At 35.0% G+C, this 25,636-nt stretch overlaps 1 protein-coding gene across 2 annotated transcripts in view; it reads left to right on the forward strand.

Moving 5' to 3' along the window:
• Positions 1–25,636, forward strand: part of hltf (helicase-like transcription factor) — a 92,245-nt gene that overhangs the window by 38,247 nt on the left and 28,362 nt on the right. The window contains exons 10-19 of one of the 2 annotated variants that reach the window (XM_061894136.1): positions 2,214–2,281; positions 2,357–2,392; positions 2,467–2,580; positions 6,170–6,258; positions 6,345–6,488; positions 6,566–6,704; positions 18,194–18,265; positions 18,359–18,494; positions 23,868–24,047; positions 24,127–24,242. In XM_061894136.1, the coding sequence (XP_061750120.1) occupies positions 2,214–2,281; positions 2,357–2,392; positions 2,467–2,580; positions 6,170–6,258; positions 6,345–6,488; positions 6,566–6,704; positions 18,194–18,265; positions 18,359–18,494; positions 23,868–24,047; positions 24,127–24,242 (1,094 nt within the window). The remainder of the gene's footprint in view (positions 1–2,213; positions 2,282–2,356; positions 2,393–2,466; positions 2,581–6,169; positions 6,259–6,344; positions 6,489–6,565; positions 6,705–18,193; positions 18,266–18,358; positions 18,495–23,867; positions 24,048–24,126; positions 24,243–25,636) is intronic. The other variant, XM_061894137.1, reaches the window with a different exon arrangement.

Consider the following 25,636-nt stretch of genomic DNA (forward strand, 5'->3'; position numbering starts at 1 on the left):
ATTTTGGGAACAGCGGGAAATTTTTGGAAAATGGAAAAAAAACAACTTGTCGAAGTATTTCAAATCGGTTTAGAAATGTTTTTCCAGTTCAAAAAACCACTTGTTTTTTTTGTCCTGATTAAGAGGAATGATTTGACGTTGAAATGTGTTGAAAAATGTGTAAGGAGTAGTCGCCAGAAAAAAAGGGTAGGGCTTTGGAAAACAAATTATTCTGGAAAATCCTGGAATTTTTTTGAACTTGGAAAAAGTTTGAATTTCCAGGATGGTGGAATGGGTTGAATAGGTTGAAAAATTTGGAAATGGGGAAAGTTTGCAAAACGACCAATTCATTTTAAATGGGAAAAATGTCCCAGAAAACCAGGAAATCTGGAAATTTTTGGAAAATGGAAAAAAAAAAACTTGGCGAAATATTTCAAATCGGTTTAGAAATGTTGAATTTTGGGAAAACCGCAAGTTTTTCCAGTTCAAAAAACCACTTTGTTTTTTTTGTCCTGATTAAGAGGAATGATTTGACGTTGAAATGTGTTGGAAAATGTGGAAGGAGTAGTCGCCAGAAAAAAAGGGTTGAAATAGGGCTTAGGAAAACAAATTATTCTGGAAAATCCTGGAATTTTTTTGAACTTGGAAAAAGTTTGAATTTCCAGGATGGTGGAATGGGTTGAATAGGTTGAAAAATTTGGAAATGGTGAAAGTTTGCAAAATGACCAATTCATTTTAAATGGGAAAAATGTCCCAGAAAACCAGGAAATCTGGGAATTTTTGGAAAATGGAAAAAAAACTACTTGTCGAAATATTTCAAATCGGTTTAGAAATGTTGAATTTTGGGAAAACCGCAAGTTTTTCCAGTTCAAAAAACCATTTTGTTTTTTTTGGTCCTGATTAAGAGGAATGATTTGACGTTGAAATGTGTTGAAAAATGTGGAAGGAGTAGTCGCCAGAAAAAAAGGGTTGAAATAGGGTTTAGGAAAACAAATTATTCTGGAAAATCCTGGAATTTTTTTGAACTTGGAAAAAGTTTGAATTTCCAGGATGGTGGAATGGGTTGAAAAATTTGGAAATGGTGAAAGTTTGCAAAATGGCCAATTCATTTTAAATGGGGAAAAATGTCCCGGAAAACCAGGAAATCTGGAAATTTTTGGAAAATGGAAAAAAAACAACTTGTCGAAATATTTCAAATCGGTTTAGAAATGTTGAATTTTGGGAAAACCGCAAGTTCTTCCAGTTCAAAAAACCACTTTGTTTTTTTTTTGTCCTGATTAAGAGGAATGATTTGACGTTGAAATGTGTTGAAAAATGTGGAAGGAGTAGTCGCCAGAAAAAAAAGGGTTGAAATAGGGCTTTGGAAAACAAATTAATCTGGAATTTTTTTGAACTTGGAAAAAGTTTGAATATCCACAATTGTGAAATGTGATGAAGGTGGAACAGGTTGAAAAATTTGGAAATGGTGAAAGTTTGCAAAATGACCAATTCATTTTAAATGGGGAAAAATGTCCCGGAAAACCAGGAAATCTGGAAATTTTGGGAAAATGGAAAAAAAAAAAACTTGTCGAAATATTTAAAATCGGTTTAGAAATGTTGAATTTTGGGAAAACCGCAAGTTTTTCCAGTTCAAAAAACCATTTTGTTTTTTTTGTCCTGATTAAGAGGAATGATTTGACGTTGAAATGCGTCTAAAAATGTGGAAGGAGTAGTCGCCAGAAAAAAAAGGGTTGAAATAGGGCTTTGGAAAACAAATTATTCTAGAATTTTTTTTGAACGTGGAAAAAGTTTGAATATGCACGATAGTGAAATGTGTTGAAAAATTTGGAAATGGTGAAAGTTTGCAAAATGACCAATTCATTTTAAATGGGAAAAATGTCCCGGAAAACCAGGAAATCTGGGAATTTTTGGAATTTGGCACTGGAAGCCTGCGATTCCCGAATAGGGTGAATAGTTTGAAGTTAGAAGGCTTTGAATCGGATGAAAAATGTGCAAGGTAGAGCGAATAAAAATAGAAAACCACATGTGTGAATACTTCGGAGCATTCACACAATAACATGAATGGTTTGACATGACTCATTTCTTCATAGCCTCCTGGTACTCTCTGCCATTGAGTAAATAACTACCTCCTATATTGCATATTGTCATGTTTATATGTATGAAAATGTCACCGGTGGCTTGAATTCCGCAACCTGGCTCTTTCAATGTGGGTATGACTCAATGCTGTGTGCCAGGGCCCAGATGGAGGAGCTGTGTGTCCCAATGTCCACTGTAATGGACACAACCAAGGTGTCAGAGAAAGGTAAGAGCATAAAGTGCCTTTTTCCTCCATGGATGTGTCTCTAAGTGAATGTCCGTGTCCACTCGGCTATTGCAGGCAAGAGAAGCACCAAAACCGGCAAGCGAAAGCTGGGTAAAGAGATTCTTTATTTATTTGAGTCTTGTATGAACCTTCAGACCCTCTGAACATCTCTTTTGACCATGCAGAGGCCCCGCTGCTGCTGGAGGATGCGGACTTTGCCTCGGCTTTGTGCGGAGATCTGTCATCTGCCTCTCTGTCCAGCAAGAAGAAGAAAAAGAAGAAGGCCGGTGCCAGTCAGGGTGGGTAGTTCCTCCTCCACACACCAAATATGTGCAAGTGCAATCAGCCACTAGGGAAGGGCTTTTATTGTGTAAATAATATATATTATACAAATCCTGTTTCTATTTGAGTTGGGAAATGTGTTTGATGTAAATATAAACAGAATACAATGATTTGCGAATAATTTTCAACCTATATTCAGTTGAATGCACTACAAAGACAAGATATTTGATGTTCAAACTCATAAACTTAAAATTTTTTGCATATAATAATAAACTTAGAATTTCATGGCTGCAACACATGCCAAAGTAGTTGGGAAAGGGCATGTTCACCACTGTGTTACATCACAGTTTCTTTTAACAACTCTCAATAAACGTTTGGGAACTGAGGAAACTAATTCTTAAAGCTTTGAAAGTGGATTTCTTTCCCATTCTTGTTTCCTGTAGAGCAGGGGTGTCAAACTCAAATACAGAGTGGGCCAAAATTCTAAACTGAACAAAGCCGCGGGCCAAAGTTGATTGATTGATTTTGATTGATACTTTTATTAGTAGATTGCACAGTACAGTACATATTCCGTACAATTGACCACTAAATGGTAACACCCCAATAAGTTTTTCAACTTAAGTCCGGGTCCACGTTAATCAATTCATGGTAAACAACATGGTTGAACAACTTAACCTTTTAATAGGGACCCAAACAAGTTTTGCATTGAATATTGAACAAGCAAGGCTTCTAGAACTTTATAGCGACATGCAAAATCGAGGTTTGTTGGTAGCGGGGTGTGTATATTGTAGTATCCCGGGAGAGTTAGTGCTGCAAGGGTTCTGGGTATTTGTTCTGTTGTGTTGATGTTGTGTTACAGTGCGGATGTTCTCCCAAAATGTGTTTGTCACTCTTGTTTGGTGTGGGTTCACAGTCTGGTGCATATTTGTAACAGTGTTAAAGTTGTTTATAAGGCTACCCTCAGTGTGACCTGTATGACTGTTGACCAAGTATGCTTTGCATTCACTTGTGTGTGTGTGTGTGTGTGTGTATGTGTGTGTAGAATCCGCATATATTATGTGACTGATTGTATGGCGGAAAAGCGGACATGACAACAGGTTGTAGAGGACCCTAAAAGCAGTACCTTTAAAGCACGCCGCAGATATTGTTGTCCGAGTGGAAATCGGGAGAAATTCGGGAGAATGGTTGTCCCGGTAGATTTTCGCGGCCACCGCTGCTGCTCACTGCTCCTCTCACCTCCCAGGGCAGGGGTAGGGAACCTATGGCTCTAGACCCAGATGTGGCTCTTTTGATGACTGCATCTGGCTCTCAGATAGATCTTAGCTGACATTGCTTAACACGATAAGTAATGAATAATTCCGCTGGTAATCACAGTGTTAAAGGGGAACATTATCACAATTTCAAATGGGTTAAAAACAATAAAAATCAGTTCCCAGTGGTTTGTTGTATTTTTTGAAGATTTTATTTCAAAATTTTACCGGTCCCGGAAAATCCCTAAATAAAGCTTTAAAGTGCCTTATTTTCGCTATCTTCGTAACCACTATCCATTTCCCTGTGACGTCATACAGGGCTGCCAATACAAACAACATGGCGGTTACCACAGCAAGATATAGCGACAGTAGCTCGGATTCAGACTCGGATTTCAGCGGCTTAAGCGATTCAACAGATTACGCATTTATTGAAACGGATGGTCGGAGTATGGAGGCAGATAGCAAAAACGAAATTGAAGAAGAAACTGAAAGCTATTGACGCTATTCGGCCATAGCGTGGGTGTACCTAATAAAGTGGCCCATAGCATGGCTGCCTTATTAGCATCGCCGGTAAAATGTGCGGACCAAACGATCAGGACTTTCGCATCTTGTGACACTGGAGCAACTTAAATCCGTCGATTGGTAAGTGTTTGTTTTGCATTAAATGTGGGTATCTAGTTTCAAATGTACATACAGATAGCGTAAATAGCATGTTAGCATCGATTAGTGTAGCATGTTAGCATCGATTAGCTGGCAGCCATGCCGTGACCAAATATGTCTGATTAGCACATAAGTCAACAACATCAACAAAACTCACCTTCGTGATTTCGTTGACTTAATCGTTGCAAATGCATCTGCAGGTTATCCATACATCTCTGTGCCATGTCTGTCTTAGCATCGCCGGTCAAATGTGAAGACACTCTGGTACATTCAATGGGGGTCTGGCGGCAGATTTCTTGCCAGTGGTGCAACTTGAATCCCTCCCTGTTAGTGTTGTTACACCCTCCGACAACACACCGACGAGGCATGATGTCTCCAAGGTTCCAAAAAATAGTCGAAAAAACGGAAAATAACAGAGCTGAGACCCGGTGTTTTGTAATGTGAAAATGAATATGGCGGGTGACGTCATCGTCAAGACCGATAAACAGACAGGCGTTTAATTTGCCAAAATTCACCCATTTAGAGTTCGGAAATCGGTTAAAAACATACATGGTCTTTTTTCTGCAACATCAAGGTATATATTGACGCTTGATACTTTTTTTTTTTTTTTAGTAGTAGATTGCACAGTACAGTACATATTCCGTACAATTGACCACTAAATGGTAACACCCCAATAAGTTTTTCAACTTGTTTAAGTCGGGTTCCACGTTAATCAATTCATGGTACAAATATATACTATCAACATAATACAGTCATCACACAAGTTAATCATCATAGTATGTACATTGAATTATTTACATTATTTACAATCCGGGGGGTGGGATGAGGAGGTTTGGTTGATATCAGAACTTCAGTCATCAACAATTGCATCAACAGAGAAATGTGGACATTGAAACAGTGTAGGTCTTACAGTAGGATATGTACAGCCAGCAGAGAACATAGTGAGTTCACATAGCATAAGAACAAGTATATACATTAGAAGTACATTTGAGTTGTTTAAAATCCCGGGAGATGGGATGTGAATGGAGGAGGGTATTAGTAAAGTGTTGAAGTTGCCTGGAGGTGTTGCATAGGTTTGGTGATAATGTTCCCCTTTAAAAATAACGTTCAAAATATAAAACATTCTCGTGCATTTTAATCCATCCATCCGTTTTCTACCGCACCTGTTCAAGAAACAACAATGTGATTCAAAATAATTATCAATCAATCATCAATCAATGTTTACTTATATAGCCCTAAATCACTAGTGTCTCAAAGGGCTGCACAAACCACTACGACATCCTCGGTAGGCCCACATAAGGGCAAGGAAAAATTCACACCCAGTGGGACGTCGGTGACAATGATGACTATGAGAACCTTGGAGAGGAGGAAAGCAATGGATGTCGAGCGGGTCTAACATGATACTGTGAAAGTTCAATCTATAATGGATAATTAGAGACTTATTATACTCTAAATATGTTGGTCTTACTTAAAAAATGCACACATTTGGTTGTATTCAGTGTTAAAAAAATATGATATGGCTCTCAAGGAAATACATTTTAAAGTATTTGGCTTTCATGGCTCTCTCAGCCAAAAAGGTTCCTGACTCCTGTCCCAGGGGGTGAACAAGGGGATGGGTTGAATGCAGAGGACACATTTCCCCCCACCTAGTGTGTGTGTGACGACTTCACTTAACTTTAATGTTTGTTTTTAACAGCTGCTGATTCCTTCATCACAGACACCGGCAGCGAGTCTGTGTCGGCGACTCTGATCGTGTGTCCACTGTCGGTGCTCAGCAACTGGGTGGTAGGTGAAGCGTCACCCGGGCGGCGGCGTGTCGGGTTGTCACAATTGTCGAAACACGACGTGGATCCATCCGTGTGTGCTTTCAGGACCAGTTTGAGGAACACGTGCGAGCCGACGTGAGGCTGAAAGTGTACATGTACCACGGACAGGACCGCAACAGGAGCACCAAGTTCCTCTCCTCTCAGGACGTGGTGCTCACCACCTACAATATCCTGGCCGCCGACTTCACGGTGAGGCTCGCGACGCCAGCTCTCCCGCGTCCCGCGATGTGCCACGCTCGCCATCCTGTTGTTTTCTCCCCCCCCAGGGCAAGAACAAGAGTCCCCTGCATGACATCAAGTGGTTGCGAGTGGTGCTGGACGAAGGACACGTGGTGAGAAACCCCAACGCGCAGATGAGCAAGGCAGTGCTCGACCTCAAAGCTGAGCGCCGCTGGATTCTGTCTGGTACACCCGCAGCCACACACATTCGTAGTCGCCAACTTTTCATTTTTATTCAATTTGAGCCTAATTGTAATGAAGTCCAAGGACAATTAAGGTCCTTGATGTGCCAAGAAGAGTTAAAATTCTTGTATTATAATGTTTTTAATCGATTTTAAATACGTGTCAGACGTCCCACAATAGTGTGTTTTAAGTGTTAGCCACTCTGGCAACGTGACTGTAGCTTTAATGCTAATGAGCTGTGTCTATTTTAGGAAATCCTATTGGGAACATGACTATCTGTAGATTTATTGGTAATCAGATGTACAGTACAGGACAAAAGTCACCTCATTCAATGAATAGAATAGAAAATACTTTATTGATCAGTTCGCTCACAATAGACAATAAACACTTAGGTGTTTTTTTTTTTTTACATGTGAATAATATAAATACAGTCTATTATACAGCATTGTTCACATATGAATAATATAAATAGTCTATTATACAGCATTATTCACATGTGGATAATAAAAATACAGTATTATACAGCATTATTCACATGTGGATAATAAAAATACAGTATTATACAGCATTATTCACATGTGAATAATATAAATACAGTCTATTATACAGCATTATTCACATGTGAATAATATAGTCTATTATACAGCATTATTCACATGTGAATAATATAAATAGTCTATTATACAGCATTACTCACATGTAAATAATATAGTCTATTATACAGCATTATTCACATGTAAATAATATAAATAGTCTATTATACAGCATTATTCACATGTGAATAATACAGTCTATTATACAGCATTATTCACATGTGCTGATATAGTCTATTATACAGCATTATTCACATGTGAATAATATAGTCTATTATACAGCATTATTCACATGTGAATAATATAGTCTATTATACAGCATTATTCACATGTGAATATATATAAATAGTCTATTATACACATTATTCACATGTGAATAATATAGGCTATTATACAGCATTATTCACATGTGAATAATATAGTCTATTATACAGCATTATTCACATGTGAATAATAGTCTATTATACAGCATTACTCACATGTGAATAATATAAATAGTCTATTATACAGTATTAATCACATGTGAATATATATAAATACAGTCATTATACAGCATTATTCACATGTGCTGATATAGTCTATTATACAGCATTATTCACATGTGAATAATATAGTCTATTATACAGCATTATTCACATGTGAATAATATAGTCTATTATACAGCGTTATTCACATGTGAATATATATAAATACAGTATTATACAGCATTATTCACATGTAAATAATATAAATAGTCTATTATACCGCATTATTCACATGTGAATAATATAGTCTATTATACCGCATTATTCACATGTGAATAATATAGTCTATCATACAGCGTTATTCACATGTGAATAATAGTCTATTATACAGCATTATTCAAATGTGAATAATAGTCTATTATACAGCATTATTCACATGTGAATAATATAGTCTATTATACAGCATTATTCACAGAATAATAGTCTATTATACAGTATTATTCACATGTGAATAATAGTCTATTATACAGCATTATTCACATGTGAATAACATAGTGTTATTATACTTGCATTATTCACATGTGAACATTATAGTCTATTATACAGCATTATTCACATGTGAATAATATAAATACAGTGTATTTTCATGACTATTTACATTGTAGATAGTCACATCAAAACTGAATGAACAGTTTGGAGTTATGTACTTGACGAAAAAAAGTGAAAATAACTGAACATGTTTTATGTACTAGTTTCTTCAAAATAGCCACCCTTTGCGCTCATTACTTTGCACACTCTTGGCATTCTCTCCATGAGCTTCGAGCACACCTGTGAAGTAAAAGCCATTTCAGGTGTCTACCTCTTGAAGCTCATGGAGAGAATGCCAAGAGTGTGCAAATCGACAACAGACCTGGGCAAATTAAGGCCCATTAAGCTTTTCAATCTGGCCTGCCGGACATTCCCAAATATGTTTTTTTTTTTTATCTTTAAGATGAAAAGTGTTGCTGCCATTATGATGTGCACTCATGTTTCAAATTACCATAAATAAGTCTTGAATTATACAACATATTTCAATGGTTGGAATCTGCGCTTTTGCATGATATTTTAGTGACTAGTGTTGTCCGGATACCAATATTAGTTTGATACTTTTCGATACTTTTATAAATAAAGGAGACCAGAAGAAATTGCATTATCGGCTTTATTTTAACGAAAAATCTTAGGGTGTGGCGGACCGGTGCTTTTCATAGGCGGTATGGTACCGAATATGATACATTACTATCGCTTTACTATACTAATACCCGTGTACCGTACTACCCTACTAGTTGCTATGGTAATCAATCAATCAATGTTTACTTATATAGCCCTAAATCACTAGTGTCTCAAAGGGCTGCACAAACCACTACGAATGTAAGTCACAGCAAGTCAGACGAGGTACCAAGCAGTGTGGGTGGGGAGTGTTTCCACGGAGTGTTTCGAGAGTCTGAAATGTGGGTGTCGGGACAGACGTGGAAAGAGATTTTTACAAGAAAGTTCTTAAAGGGGAACATTATAACAATTCCAAAAGGGTTAAAAACAATAAAAATCAGTTCCCAGTGGCTTGTTGTATTTTTGGAAATTTTTTTCAAAATTTTACCGGTCCCGGAATATCCCCAAATAAATCCTTAAAGTGCCTTATTTTCGCTATTTTCGAAACCACTATCCATTTCCCTGTGACGTCACACAGTGCTGCCAATGTAAACAAACAATGGGAATACCACAGCAAGATATAGCGACGTTAGCTCGGATTCAAACTCGGATTTCAGCGATTCACCAGATTACGCATGTATTGAAACGGATGGTTGGAGTATGGAAGTATTGAAGAAGAAACTGAAGCTATTGAGCGAATAGCTATTGACGCTATTCATAGCCATAGCATGGCCGAATAGCTGCGTTAGCATCGCCGGTAAAATGTGCGGACCAAACGATCAGGACTTTCACATTTTGTGATAATAGAGCAACTTAAATCCATCGATTGGTAAGTGTTTGTTTCGCATTAAATGTGGGGGGAAGGAAACGTAATATAGTTGCAAATGCATCTGCAGGTTATCCATACATCTCTGTGCCATGTCTGGTTTAGCACCGCCGGTAAAATAGCATGTTAGCATCGATTAGCTGGCAGTCACGCCGCGACCAAATATGTCTGATTAGCACATAAGTCAACATCAACAAAACTCACTTTTGTGATTTTTGTTGACTTTATTATTGCAAATGCATCTGCAGGTTATCCATACATCTCTGTGCCATGTCTGTCATCGCCGGTAAATAGCATGTTAACATCAATTAGCGTAGCATGTTAGCATCAATTAGCGTAGCATGTTAGCATCGATTAGCTGGCAGTCACACCGCAACCAAATATGTCTGACTAGCACATAAGTCAACAACAAAACTCACCTTTGTGATTTCATTGACCTTATTGTTGCAAATGCATCTGCAGGTTATCCATACTCTGTGCCATGTCTGTCATTGCCGATAAAATGTGGAGACACTTTGGTACATTCAATGGGGGTCTGGCGGCAGATTTCTTGCCAGTGGTGCAACTTGAATCCCTCCCTGTTAGTGTTGTTACACCCTCCGACAACACACCGACGAGGCATGATGTCTCCAAGGTTCCAAAAAATAGTCAAAAAAACGGAAAAGAACAGAGCTGAGACCCGTGTGTGTAATGTGTAGAAAATGAAAAAGGCGGGAGTATTACCTCGGCGACGTCACGTTCTGACGTCATCGCCACCAGAGCAATAAACAGAAAGGCGTTTAATTCGCCAAAATTCACTCATTTAGAGTTCGGAAATCAGTTAAAAAAATATAGTCTTTTTTCTGCACCATCAAGGTGCTTACATAGGTCTGGTGATAATGTTCCCCTTTAAGCTTATAAATATATATCACATATATCAGATTGTAGGTGTTTTTTGTTTTTTTTACACCTTCACGTTCATATTTCGCTGTGTTTGTCGCATTTTTGTTGCATTTGGCTCGGTTGTAAAATATGTGGATTGAGAGCGGGTGTGACGGGTGTTCTCAATATTCAGGGTTTTATCCTTTATAGAAAAAATACCATTCCATTTTTAAGGCGGTCTGTCATAACAGCATTATTCACATGTGAATATATATAAATACAATCTATTATACAACATTATTCACATGTGAATAATATAGGCTATTATACAGCATTATTCACATGTGAATAATGTAAATACAGTGTTATTATTCTAGCATTATTCACATGTGAACATTATAAATAGTCTATTATACAGCATTATTCACATGTGAATGATATAAATATTGACGGGTGTTCTCAATATTCAGGGTTTTATCCTTTTATAGAAAAAAATACCATTCCATTTTTAAGGCGGTCTGTCATAACAGCATTATTCACGTGTGAATATATATAAATACAATCTATTATACAACATTATTCACATGTGAATAATATAGGCTATTATACAGCATTATTCACATGTGAATAATATAAATATTGACGGGTGTTCTCAATATTCAGGGTTTTATCCTTTATAGAAAAAAATACCATTCCATTTTTAAGGCGGTCTGTCATAACAGCATTATTCACGTGTGAATATATATAAATACAATCTATTATACTACATTATTCACATGTGAATAATATAGGCTATTATACAGCATTATTCACATGTGAATAATATAAATACAGTGTTATTATTCTAGCATTATTAACATGTGAACATTATAAATAGTCTATTATACAGCATTATTCACATGTGAATGATATAAATATTGACGGGTGTTCTCAATATTCAGGGTTTTATCCTTTATAGAAAAAATACCATTCCATTTTTAAGGCGGTCTGTCATAACAATATTATTCACATGTGAATATATATAAATACAATCTATTATACAACATTATTCACATGTGAATAATATAGGCTATTATACAGCATTATTCACATGTGAATAATGTAAATACAGTGTTATTATTCTAGCATTATTCACATGTGAACATTATAAATAGTCTATTGTACAGCATTATTCACATGTGAATAATATAAATATTGACGGGTGTTGTCAATATTCAGGGTTTTATCCTTTATAGAAAAAATACCATTCCATTTTTAAGGCGGTCTGTCATAACAATATTATTCACATGTGAATATATATAAATACAATCTATTATACAACATTATTCACATGTGAATAATATAGGCTATTATACAGCATTATTCACATGTGAATAATGTAAATACAGTGTTATTATTCTAGCATTATTCACATGTGAACATTATAAATAGTCTATTGTACAGCATTATTCACATGTGAATGATATAAATATTGACGGGTGTTCTCAATATTCAGGGTTTTATCCTTTATAGAAAAAATACCATTCCATTTTTAAGGCGGTCTGTCATAACAATATTATTCACATGTGAATATATATAAATACAATCTATTATACAACATTATTCACATGTGAATAATATAGGCTATTATACAGCATTATTCACATGTGAATAATATAAATACAGTGTTATTATTCTAGCATTATTCACATGTGAACATTATAAATAGTCTATTATACAGCATTATTCACATGTGAATAATATAAATATTGACGGGTGTTCTCAATATTCAGGGTTTTATCCTTTATAGAAAAAATACCATTCCATTTTTAAGGCGGTCTGTCATAACAGCATTATTCACATGTGAATATATATAAATACAATCTATTATACAACATTATTCACATGTGAATAATATAGGCTATTATACAGCATTATTCACATGTGAATAATGTAAATACAGTGTTATTATTCTAGCATTATTCACATGTGAACATTATAAATAGTCTATTATACAGCATTATTCACATGTGAATGATATAAATATTGACGGGTGTTCTCAATATTCAGGGTTTTATCCTTTTATAGAAAAAAATACCATTCCATTTTTAAGGCGGTCTGTCATAACAGCATTATTCACGTGTGAATATATATAAATACAATCTATTATACAACATTATTCACATGTGAATAATATAGGCTATTATACAGCATTATTCACATGTGAATAATATAAATATTGACGGGTGTTCTCAATATTCAGGGTTTTATCCTTTATAGAAAAAAATACCATTCCATTTTTAAGGCGGTCTGTCATAACAGCATTATTCACGTGTGAATATATATAAATACAATCTATTATACTACATTATTCACATGTGAATAATATAGGCTATTATACAGCATTATTCACATGTGAATAATATAAATACAGTGTTATTATTCTAGCATTATTAACATGTGAACATTATAAATAGTCTATTATACAGCATTATTCACATGTGAATGATATAAATATTGACGGGTGTTCTCAATATTCAGGGTTTTATCCTTTATAGAAAAAATACCATTCCATTTTTAAGGCGGTCTGTCATAACAATATTATTCACATGTGAATATATATAAATACAATCTATTATACAACATTATTCACATGTGAATAATATAGGCTATTATACAGCATTATTCACATGTGAATAATGTAAATACAGTGTTATTATTCTAGCATTATTCACATGTGAACATTATAAATAGTCTATTGTACAGCATTATTCACATGTGAATAATATAAATATTGACGGGTGTTGTCAATATTCAGGGTTTTATCCTTTATAGAAAAAATACCATTCCATTTTTAAGGCGGTCTGTCATAACAATATTATTCACATGTGAATATATATAAATACAATCTATTATACAACATTATTCACATGTGAATAATATAGGCTATTATACAGCATTATTCACATGTGAATAATGTAAATACAGTGTTATTATTCTAGCATTATTCACATGTGAACATTATAAATAGTCTATTGTACAGCATTATTCACATGTGAATGATATAAATATTGACGGGTGTTCTCAATATTCAGGGTTTTATCCTTTATAGAAAAAATACCATTCCATTTTTAAGGCGGTCTGTCATAACAATATTATTCACATGTGAATATATATAAATACAATCTATTATACAACATTATTCACATGTGAATAATATAGGCTATTATACAGCATTATTCACATGTGAATAATGTAAATACAGTGTTATTATTCTAGCATTATTCACATGTGAACATTATAAATAGTCTATTATACAGCATTATTCACATGTGAATGATATAAATATTGACGGGTGTTCTCAATATTCAGGGTTTTATCCTTTATAGAAAAAATACCATTCCATTTTTAAGGCGGTCTGTCATAACATTTTTAGCATTCGATCAGACTTTATTGTGAGGTTTTGTATTAGTGTTCCTTAAAAATAGATAGCTCGGTTGGTAGAGCGGCCGTGCTAGCAACTTGAGGGTTGCAGGTTCGATTCCCGCTTCCGCCATCCTAGTCACTGCCGTTGTGTCCTTGGGCAAGACACCTTACCCACCTGCTCCCAGTGCCACCCACACTGGTTTAAATGTAACTTAGATATTGGGTTTCACTATGTAAAGCGCTTTGAGTCACTAGAGAAAAGCGCTATATAAATATAATTCACATTCACATATACCGGCCCCCAGACACATTTGTTTCTCTAAATTTGGCCCCCCGAGTCAAAAATAATTGCCCAGGCCTGCTGTACGATATAAATAGTCATGAAAATAAAGAACATTCTGGCCTGTATGACGTAGTGTTAATGATAATAAGCTGTGTGAATGACTATGTTGTATTTTATTAACTACACACTTGTCCAATGTAAAAGATGTTCACAAAGTAAAAATAAGGAGCTGGACAAAGATTACGCTCACATTTTAACAGCAACTCAATGCGAGGTTAGCGTTTTTTGTCAAAGAAAAAATATATAATAAAACTGTAGCTGAAGGACATTGTTTGTTTTATTCAAGCTTTTTTATTCAAGGTGTGTTTTGCAAAACTGTCCCTTAGGTCAGTGGTCCCCAACCTTTTTGTATCCGCGGACCGGTCAACGGGTGTGTCCTTATTTTTTCAATTTTTTTTTCTTTTTTCTTTGTCATGAAAAAGGGACGTTTTTGTCGTGAAAAGGGGAGTTTTTTCTGGTTGGTGCACTATTTGTAAGTGTTTATTGTGTTTTTTTAGGTTGATTTAATAAAAAAAAAAAAATTCTTTTATTTTTTTTAATTATTTTTTTTTAATAAAAAATTCTGCTGCCGGGTACCAATCGGGCCACGGCCCGGTGGTTGGGGACCACTGCCTTAGGTCATCTAGCATGGGTCTGAGTCAGTTCCCTTCAAGATGTCGTTAAAAGCATATTGTTTTAAAAGTAGAGCAAAACCGTGGGGGAGACGTTTCTTTCTCATAAACAGTCATTGACCAGGTGTTTCTGCTTGGTAGGATACCTTTTTTATCTACTGTTATAAAACAAGTTTAAAGATGCCTGACCTACTGTGAAGAATACTGTCACCTAGTGGCCTTTTCATAGGAATAGCAGGAGATGTAGCGCTTCTCCTTAAATTATGTGTCACGTCGTCACAATTACACACAAACCAGCCAATTGTTTATGTATACAGTGTATATATATATATATATATATGAATGTATATATAGGGTTGTCCCGGTGCTTTTCAGAGGCGGTATGGTACCGAATATGATACATTAGTGTGGCTTTAATACCAATATTTTGGTACCGGTACCAAAATGTATTTCGATACTTTTCCAAATAAAGGGGAACACAAAAAATGGCATTATCGGCTTCATTTCAACAAAAAATGTTATTGTACATGAAACGTGTTTATTATTGTCATTTAGTCCTTAAATAAAATGTTGAACATACTAGACGACTTTTCTTTTAGTAGTATTAGTATCGCTTTAATACCAATATTTTGGTGCCAGTACTGGTACCAAAATGTATTTTGATACTTTTCCAAATAAAGGGGAACAAAAAATGTTAGCGTACACGAAACGTGTTTATTATTGTCATTTAGTCCTTAAATAAAATGTTGAACATACTAGACAACTTTTCTTTTAGTATCGCTTTAATACCAATATTTTGGTACCGGTACCAAAATGTATTTCGATACTTTTCCAAATATAGGGGAACACAAAAAATGGCATTATCGGCTTCATTTCAACAAAAATTTTAGTGTACATGAAACGTGTTTATTATTGTCATTTAGTCCTTCAATAAAATGTTGAACATACTAGACGACTTTTCTTTTAGTAGTATTAGTATCGCTTTAATACCAATATTTTGGTGGCAGTACCGGTACCAAAATGTATTTTGATACTTTTCCAAATAAAGGGTAACACAAAATTTTAGTGTACATGAAACGTGTTTATTATTGTCATTTAGTCCTTAAATAAAATATTGAACATACTAGACAACTTTTCTTTCAGTAGTATTAGTATCGGTTTAATACCAATATTTTGGTGCCAGTACCGGTACCAAAATGTATTTTGATACTTTTCCAAATATAGGGGAACACAAAAAATGGCATTATCGGCTTCATTTCAACAAAAATTTTAGTGTACATGAAACGTGTTTATTATTGTCATTTAGTCCTTAAATAAAATGTTGAACATACTAGACGACTTTTCTTTTAGTAGTATTAGTATCGCTTTAATACCAATATTTTGGTACCAGTACCAAAATGTATTTTGATACTTTTCCAAATAAAGGGGAACACAAAATTTTAGTGTACATGAAACGTGTTTATTATTGTCATTTAGTCCTTAAATAAAATGTTGAACATACTAGACAACTTTTCTTTTAGTAGTATTAGTATCGGTTTAATACCAATATTTTGGTGCCAGTACCAGTACCAAAATGTATTTTGATACTTTTCCAAATAAAGGGGAACACAAAAAAGGACATTATCGGCTTCATTTCAACAAAAATTTTAGTGTACATGAAACATGTTTATTATTGTCATTTAGTCCTTAAATAAAATGTTGAACATACTAGACAACTTTTTTCAAACGTTAAATCCTCTGTGCTCGTTTGTCGTTTCGGCTTCAAACTCGCACAGGAGAGAGTTTTTACCCTTCTGATTAAAAGTTATCGAAATAATTTTGATTACTGTTTCGGTTTTGATTTTACGCGCCTTCAAAGAACCCCTGCGCAAAGTTTCCTAAAAAAGGTCATTTTTGCCTCTTTGAGCTGTAATTTGACCCCCTTAAAATGCTTCAAAGTGCAAGTTAAAGCTCTACTATGCAAAGCGAAAGCCATTTATCAACAACATCCAGAAACGGCGATCTGTAATTTCACTCCCTTAACATGCTTCAAAACTCACCAAATTTTACACACATATCAGGACTGCCGAGAATTGCCATCGAATAAAAAACCAAACCCCAAAAATAAAATTGGGCTCTAGCGCCCCCTAGGAAAAAACCCAGACAAAACTGCTTGTAACTTCTGTTAGGAACGTCGTAGAGACATGAAACTAAAACCTCTATGTAGGTCTGACTAAGACCAGGGCTTGAGTTTCGGCGGCAGCAGCCAAAGGCGGACCCGACCAACGCTGCTTGCAGCTTTAATTATTATTAATCTTCTTCTTCATTTACTGTTAATATCTGATTATTTTCCGTTCTAACATGTTCTATCCAAACTTCTGTTAAAATGTAATAATCACTTATTCTTCTCTTCTTTGATACTTGACATTAGTTTTGGATGATACCACACATTTAGGTATGGATCTGATACCAAGTAGTTACAAGATCATACATTGGTCATATTCAAAATCCTCATGTGTCCGGGGACGTATTTTCTGAGTTTATAAACACAACAAAAAATTTTAAAACAAGAAATAGCAATGCAACCATAGTATCGACTAGATACGCTCTTGTACTTGGTATCATTACAGTGGATGTCAGGTGTAGATCCACCCATGGCGTTTGTTTACATTGTGACGCCGGTGAGCTATTGTATCCTCCTACGCTGCGTAGTGAAGCATGTTTAGCTATTCCTCGACCTCCAGTGATAATAATACTTGTAAGAAACTTTATTCATCGGCAAGGAGGCGAGGATTAGTGATTTAGAAGTAGCTAAGAACACTGCCGGTTACGGATGGACGTTAGCCACTAACTAGCTAGCCATGTCTTAAAGCACCTCTTCCTGAGGGTTTTTCAGTGTTATAATTTCACCCTTATCTTGACTTTTTACACCAAAATGTGTCCATTCTCCCTTTTCTGTCTACACACTGTGTCTGCCTGTAAGTACTCAGTGTATGTGCGCTGCCAAACATGCTCCTCTACTCGTAAAACCAGCAATTTCACGAAATGGCCGTTAAAAAAACATTTGAAAGCAGTACTTTTAGTACAGTATAGTACCGTTTTTGATGTATTAGTACCGCAATACTACACTAGTACCGGTATACCGTACAACCCTATGTATATATATATATATTTGTATTATGTCTAACATGTAATAAGAAATGTTCAAAATGACTTTTTTTTCAGCTGTACTTTGCCGAGTATTCTTTGACTTGCTAGACAGACAGCCACATTCTGGATCTTTCCACCTTGGCGGAGGTCTGCGCTCGACTTGAGTGCCATTGTAGTTTTCCGTTGTCGTGGCGATCAACACGCGCATCACTGTTGTGTGTGTGTTCCATGTGGGTCCAGGCACGCCTATCCAGAACAGCGTGAAGGATCTGTGGATGCTGCTGGCCTTCTTACGCCTGAAGCCCTTCGACGTGAGGGAGTGGTGGAACCGAGTCATCCAAAGACCCGTTACCCACGGAGACAGGACTGGCATACAGTAAGGCATCCTACTATTGTCATTATTATTATTATTTCTACAGATTGTCAGTCGTTAATCAATCAATCAGTATCCTTTATACAACCAGGTAAAACCTGTTGAGTTTAAAATCTATTTTTCAAGAGGGACTTGGCTGAAAAGGCAGAAAACTAAGTTACAGAAATACATATATCAACAAAAACGTAAAAGAGGAGCGATGTTCATTTGTTGTTAATATTCAATGTTTTATTGTTCATAGTTAAAATTGTAAATCCCACGTAAAAGAGGAGGGATTTTCATATGTTAATATTCAATGTTTTATTTATCATAGATAATATTGTAAATTCCAGTTTCTTTATTCATTTAAAATATGTCTGCCAAGGAGCTGGTCTGAGAAGTAAAAGATGTTCATTTGTTGTTAATATTCAGTTCATAGTTAATGTTGTAAATCCCACATAAAAGAGGAGCAATGCTCATATGTTGTAATATTCAGTGTTTTATTGTTCATAGTAAATATTGTAAATCCCACTTAAAAGAGGAACGATGTTCATATGTTAATAATATTCAATGTTTTATTGTTCATAGATATTTTAAATCCCACGTAAAAGAGGAGCAATGCTCATTTGTTGTAATATTCAGTGTGTTATTGTTCATAGCTAATATTGTAAATCCCACTTAAAAGAGCAAAGATGCTCATATGTTGTTAATATTCAGTGTTATTGTTCATAGTTTATTTTGTAAGTCTCATGTAAAAGAGGAGCGATGTTCATATGTTAATCAGTGTTTAATTGTTCATAGTTAATATTGTAAATCCCATGTAAAAGAGGAGTGATGTTTATATGTTAATATTCAATGTTTTATTGTTCATAGTTAATATTGTAAATCCCATGTAAAAGAGGAGCAATGCTCATATGTTGTACTATTCAGTGTTTAATTGTTCATAGTTAATATTGTAAATCCCATGTAAAAGAGGAGTGATGTTTATATGTTGTTAATATTCAATGTTTTATTGTTCATAGTTATTATTGTAAATCCCATGTAAAAGAGGAGCGAGGTTCATATGTTGTTAATATTCAGTGTTTTATTGTTCATAGTTAATGTGAATCCCACAGTCTTTATCTTTTTATGTATAATATGTCTTATGGAGGAGATGGTCTAATATCTAAAATATGTTAAATTGTTGTTAATATTCAGTATTTTATTGTTCATAGTTAATGTTGTAAATCCCACGTAAAAGAGGAGCAATGTTCATATGTTGTAATATTCAGTGTTTTATTGTTCATAGTTAATATTGTAAATCCCACTTAAAAGAGGAACAATGTTCATATGTTAATATTCAATGATTTATTGTTCATAGTTATTTTAAATCCCACGTAAAAGAGGAGCAATGCTCATTTGTTGTAATATTCAGTGTGTTATTGTTCATAGTTAATGTTGTAAATCCCACGTAAAAGAGGAGCGACGTTCATATGTTGTTAATATTCAGTGTTTTATTGTTCATAATTAATATTGTAAATCCCACTGTCTTTATCTCTTTATGTATAATATCTCTTTTTATACATACAATATACATAGTATTTTATAGGAGCTGGTCTGAGAAGTAAAATATGTTCATTTGTTAATAATCAGTGTTTTGTTGTTCATAATTAGTATTGTAAATCCCACGTAAAAGAGGAGAAATGTTGGTTAATATTCAATGTTTTGTTGTTCATAGTTAATATTGTAAATCCTATGTGAAAGAGGAGCGATGTTCATATGTTAATATTCAGTGTTCTTCATAGTTAATATTGTAAATCCCATGTAAAAGAGGAGAAATGTTGGTTAATATTCAATGTTTTATTGATCATAGTTAATATTGTAAATCCCATGTAAAAGAGGAGAAATGTTGGTTAATATTCAATGTTTTATTGATCATAGTTAATATTGTAAATCCCACGTAAAAGAGGAGCGACATTCATATGTTGTTAATAGTCAATGTTTTATCGTTCATAGTTAATATTGCAAATCCCACGTAAAAGAGGAGCGACGTTCATATGTTAATATTCAGTGTTTTATTTGTCATAGTTAATATTGTGAATCCCACTGTCTGTATCTTTTTATGTATAATATGTCTTATCGAGGAGCTGGTCTGAGAAGTAAAATATGTTTATTTGTTGTTAATATTCAGTGTTTTGTTCATAGTTAATATTGTAAATCCCACGAAAAAGAGGAGTGACGTTCATATGTTAATATTCAGTGTTGTATTGTTCATAGTTAATATTGTAAATCCCATGTAAAAGAGGAGAAATGTTGGTTAATATTCAATGTTTTATTGTTCATAGTTAATATTGTAAATCCCTCGTAAAAGAGGAGCGACGTTCATATGTTGTTAATATTCAGTGTTTTATTTGTCATAGTTAATATTGTAAATCCCACTGTCTTTATCTTTTTATGTATAATATGTCTTATCGAGGAGCTGGTCTGAGAAGTAAAATATGTTTATTTGTCTTCAATATTCAGTGTTTTGTTGTTCATAGTTAATATTGTAAATCCCACGAAAAAGAGGAGTGACGTTCATATGTTGTTAATATTCAGTGTTGTATTGTTCATAGTTAATATTGTAAATCCCACGTAAAAGAGAATACATTTTGGTTAATATTCAATGTTTTGTCGTTAGTTAATATTGTAAATCCCACATAAGAGGAGCGATGTTCATATGTTGTTAATTTTCAGTGTTTTATTGTCCATAGTTAATATTGTAAGTCCCACATAAAAGAGGAGCGATGTTCATATGTTGTTAATATTTAGTGTTTTATTGTTCATAGTTAATGTTGTAAATCCCACGTAAAAGAGGAGCGACTTTCATATGTTGTTAATATTCAGTGTTTTATTGTTCATAATTAACATTGTAAATCCCACTGTCTTTATCTCTTTATGTATAAAATGTCTTATCGAGGAGCTGGTCTGAGAAGTAAAATATGTTTATTTGTTGGTAGTATTCAGTGTTTTGTTGTTCATAGTTAATATTGTAAATCCCACGAAAAAGAGGAGTGACGTTCATATGTTGTTAATATTCAGTGTTGTTTTGTTTATAGTTAATATTGTAAATCCCACGTAAAAGAGAATACATTTTGGTTAATATTCAATGTTTTGTTGTTAGTTAATATTGTAAATCCCACATAAGAGGAGCGATGTTCATATGTTGTTAATTTTCAGTGTTTTATTGTCCATAGTTAATATTGTAAGTCCCATGTAAAAGAGGAGCGAGGTTCATATGTTGTTAATATTCAATGTTTTATTGTTCATAGTTAATATTGTAAATCCCACGTAAAAGAGGAGCGACTTTCATATGTCGTTAATATTCAGTGTTTTATTGTTCATAGTTAATATTGTGAATCCCACTGTCTTTATCTTTTTATGTATAATATGCCTTATCAAGGAGCTGGTCTGAGAAGTAAAATATGTTTATTTGTTGTTAATATTCAGTGTTTTGTTGTTCATAGATTATATATTGTAAATCCCATGTAAAAGAGGAGCGATCTTCATATGTTAATTTCCAATGTTTTATTGTTCATAGTTAATATTGTGAATCCCACTGTCTTTATTTTTTTATGTATAATATGTCTTATCGAGGAGCTGGTCTGAGAAGTAAAATATGTTTATTTGTTGTTAATATTCAGTGTTTTGTTGTTCATAGTTAAAATCGTAAATCCCACGTAAAGGAGGAGCGACGTTCATATGTTAATATTCAATGTTTTATTGTTCATAGTTCAAACAACGGCTTTATCCTTTTAACATTGGGAACACGATAATAATTCTGCCCGGGTTAATCCACATTAAACTGCCTCAAGTTGTTTGTTTGATTAAATAAAATGAAAAAAACTTTCTTCTACATATAAAAGGTTTTAACATTAAACAGTTTCCATTGAAACTGTTCAATGTCAACTCATCATGCTTAATTTATTACAGCATTTGGGAAGCCTGTAGTTGACATTTATTATGTAAATGTTGTATTTTTTTATCAACATGTGATAGCAGGGACCCTGCTATTCAAAACTAGGCTGCTACATTACTAATGATACATGTAACTATTGCTGAAAAAATAGTACAATTGCAATAGGAGAGACTATTCATCCCTGAACACAATGGAGTTCAATGAAAAAACAGACAGACAGGGCTTTGCTGCCCCTTAAACACGCACACGTACACACACACACACAGAAAAATTAGCTAACGTTACGCTAAAAGCTAATTAGCCTTCATCTCAAGCCTATACTGTGAGCGAGCTGAGCCGCAGTTTAAGTTTCTAGAAGGTCAACGGGCTTATAGTGATGTTTGTAATAGTTGTTGTGACTGGGAAGTGTTTAGTATAATATGGGTAGAGTCCGCTCCTCCCCTGCTAGACGAATATCTGCTCGACGCTAAAGCATCGACTACATCGCTCTGAAGTCTGAATGCGCACTGCTGATTGGCTTTGTATGTAACCAATCAGATGGTTGTGTGGGCGGGACAATGAGGCAGAGGCAGAAAGCAGAGCAGCTTGTGAAGACTTCTGCTTCTGAACCGAAACCCCCGTACCGAAACGGTTCGATACAAATACATGTACCGTTACACCCCTAAATGGAACATTACATTTTGGTGTTTACTTGAGTCATATTGCAGTCTACACGTATCTCTTATGTTTGGATGCCATCTACTGGTCACACTTATCATTTCACCATGTACCAAATAAAATAGCTACGAGGTTGGTAAGCACAACCAAAGTTATTCGGTGAGCTGCAGTTTAAGTTTCTAGAAGGTCAACGGGCTCATAGTGATGTTTGTAATAGTTGTGACTGGGAAGTGTTTAGTATAATTTGGGTAGAGTCCGCTCCTCCCCTGCTAGACGAATATCTGCTCCACGCTAAAGCATTGACTACATCGCTTTGAAGTCTGAATACGCACTGCTGATTGGCTTTGTATGTAACCAATCAGATGGTTGCGTGGGCGGGACAATGAGGCAGAAAGCAGAGCAGCTTGTGAAGACTTCTGCTTCCGAACCGAAACCCCGGTACCGAAACGCTTCGATACAAATACACGTACCGTTACACCCCTAAATTGAACATATTACATTTTGGTGTTTACTTGAGTCATATTGCAGTCTACACGTATCTCTTATGTTTGGATGCCATCTACTGTTCACACTTATTTCACCTAGTACCAAATAAAAAGCTACGAGGTTGGTAAGCACAACCAAAGTTATTCGGTACATTAGGCGCACAGGCTTATAAGACGCGCTGTCGAGTTTTGAGAAAATGAAAGGATTTTAAGTGCGCCTCATAGTCCGAAAAATACTGTAAATTGAATTGAGAAAGGTAGAAATACAGCAAGTCCTACTTAATGTCGGGCTAAAAAAAGGACAACTCTGTGCGCTAGGAACCTTCAGACCCTGGTGAAGTGCATCACGCTGCGACGCACCAAGTGCAGCGAGGTGAACGGGCGCCCCCTGGTGACGCTGCCTGAGAAGTGCGTGTGCGTGGAGCAGGTGGAGCTGAGCGCCGCCGAGCGGGAAGAATACGAGCTGGCGCGTAACGACGGACGACACACCATTAGCAGGTCTGCGGCAAAACAAACGCGTTAAAGTTGAATGCTGGCCGACGCCGTTCCTCATTTTGTTTGTTTTTTTTCCGACCAGATACGTGGCCGAGGGGACGGTGTTGAGGAATTACGCTGACGTCCTGGCCATCCTGATGAGGCTCCGACAGCACTGCTGCCACCCTGACCTGCTGGCACACACCTCCACCGATTCAGGTAGCGCTGTCCCCATCCCGTACCACTTTCATGTTGTCCAAAAACAAGTACAAAATGATATGTCAAATGTGGTGATATCAGTGCGATACAAGCTTTGGTAGCCTTTCCGCCTTTGTTTACGTCGGCTGATTATCCATATATTGTAGACCAGGGGTCACCAACGCGGTGCCCGCGGGCACCAGGTCGCCCGTAAGGACCAGATGAGTCGCCCGCTGGCCTGTTCTAAAAATAGCTCAAATAGCAGCACTTACCAGTGAGCTGCCTCTATTTTTTTAATTGTATTTATTTACTAGCAAGCTGGTCTCGCTTTGCTCGACATTTTTAATTCTAAGAGAGACAAAACTCAAATAGAATTAGAAAATCCAAGAAAATATTTTAAAGACTGTTTAAATAGATTCATTTATTTTATTACTTTGCTTCTTATAACTTTCAGAAAGACAATTTTAGAGAAAAAATACAACCTTAAAAATGATTTTAGGAATTTTAAACACATATACCTTTTTACCTTTTAAATTCCTTCCTCTTCTTTTCTGACAATTTAAATAATGTTCAAGTACATTTTTTATTATTGTAAAGAATAATAAATACATTTTAATTTAATTCTTCATTTTAGCGTCGTTTTTTCGACGAAGAATATTTGTGGAAAATTTCTTCAAACTTATAATGATTAAAATTCAAAATAATTAGTCAGTCAAATCTGTAGAATCAAATAGAAATTTTATTTCAAAGTCTTTAGAATTTCTTTTAAAAAATTTTGTTCTGGAAAATCTAGAAGAAATAATGATTTGTCTTTGTTAGAAATGTTGCTTGGTCCAATTTGTTATATATTCTGACAAAGTGCAGATTGGATTTTAACCTATTTGAAACATGTCTTTAAAATTTTAAAAGTAATCTTAAATCAGGAAAAATGACTAATGTTTCATACATTTTTTTTTTAATTTTTCAAAAAGATTCGAATTAGGTAGTTTTTCTCCTTATTTTCGGTTGAATTTTCAATTTTAAAGTGTCAAAATTGAGGATAAACTATGTTTCATAATATAATTTTCATTTTTTTCCTGTTTTCTCCTCTTTTAAACCGTTCAATTAAGTGTTTTTTTTCATCATTTATTGTCTACAATAAACCTTCCGTAAAAGGAAAAAAAATGTACAACGGAATGACAGACAGAAATACCATTTTTTCTATACATATATAGATTTTGTTACTAAAGGTAAATTGAGCAAATTGGCTATTTCTGGCCATTTATTTAAGTGTGTATCAAACTGGTAGCCCTTCGCATTAATCAGTACCCAAGAAGTAGCTCTTGGTTTCAAAAAGGTTGGTGACCCCTCTTGTAGACTGACCTGCTGACACACACCTCCACCGATTCAGGTAGCGCTGTCTCCATCCTGTACCA

This window comes from Nerophis ophidion, linkage group LG03, assembly GCF_033978795.1.
Source record: "Nerophis ophidion isolate RoL-2023_Sa linkage group LG03, RoL_Noph_v1.0, whole genome shotgun sequence".
In the NCBI taxonomy this organism is placed as follows: domain Eukaryota; kingdom Metazoa; phylum Chordata; class Actinopteri; order Syngnathiformes; family Syngnathidae; genus Nerophis; species Nerophis ophidion.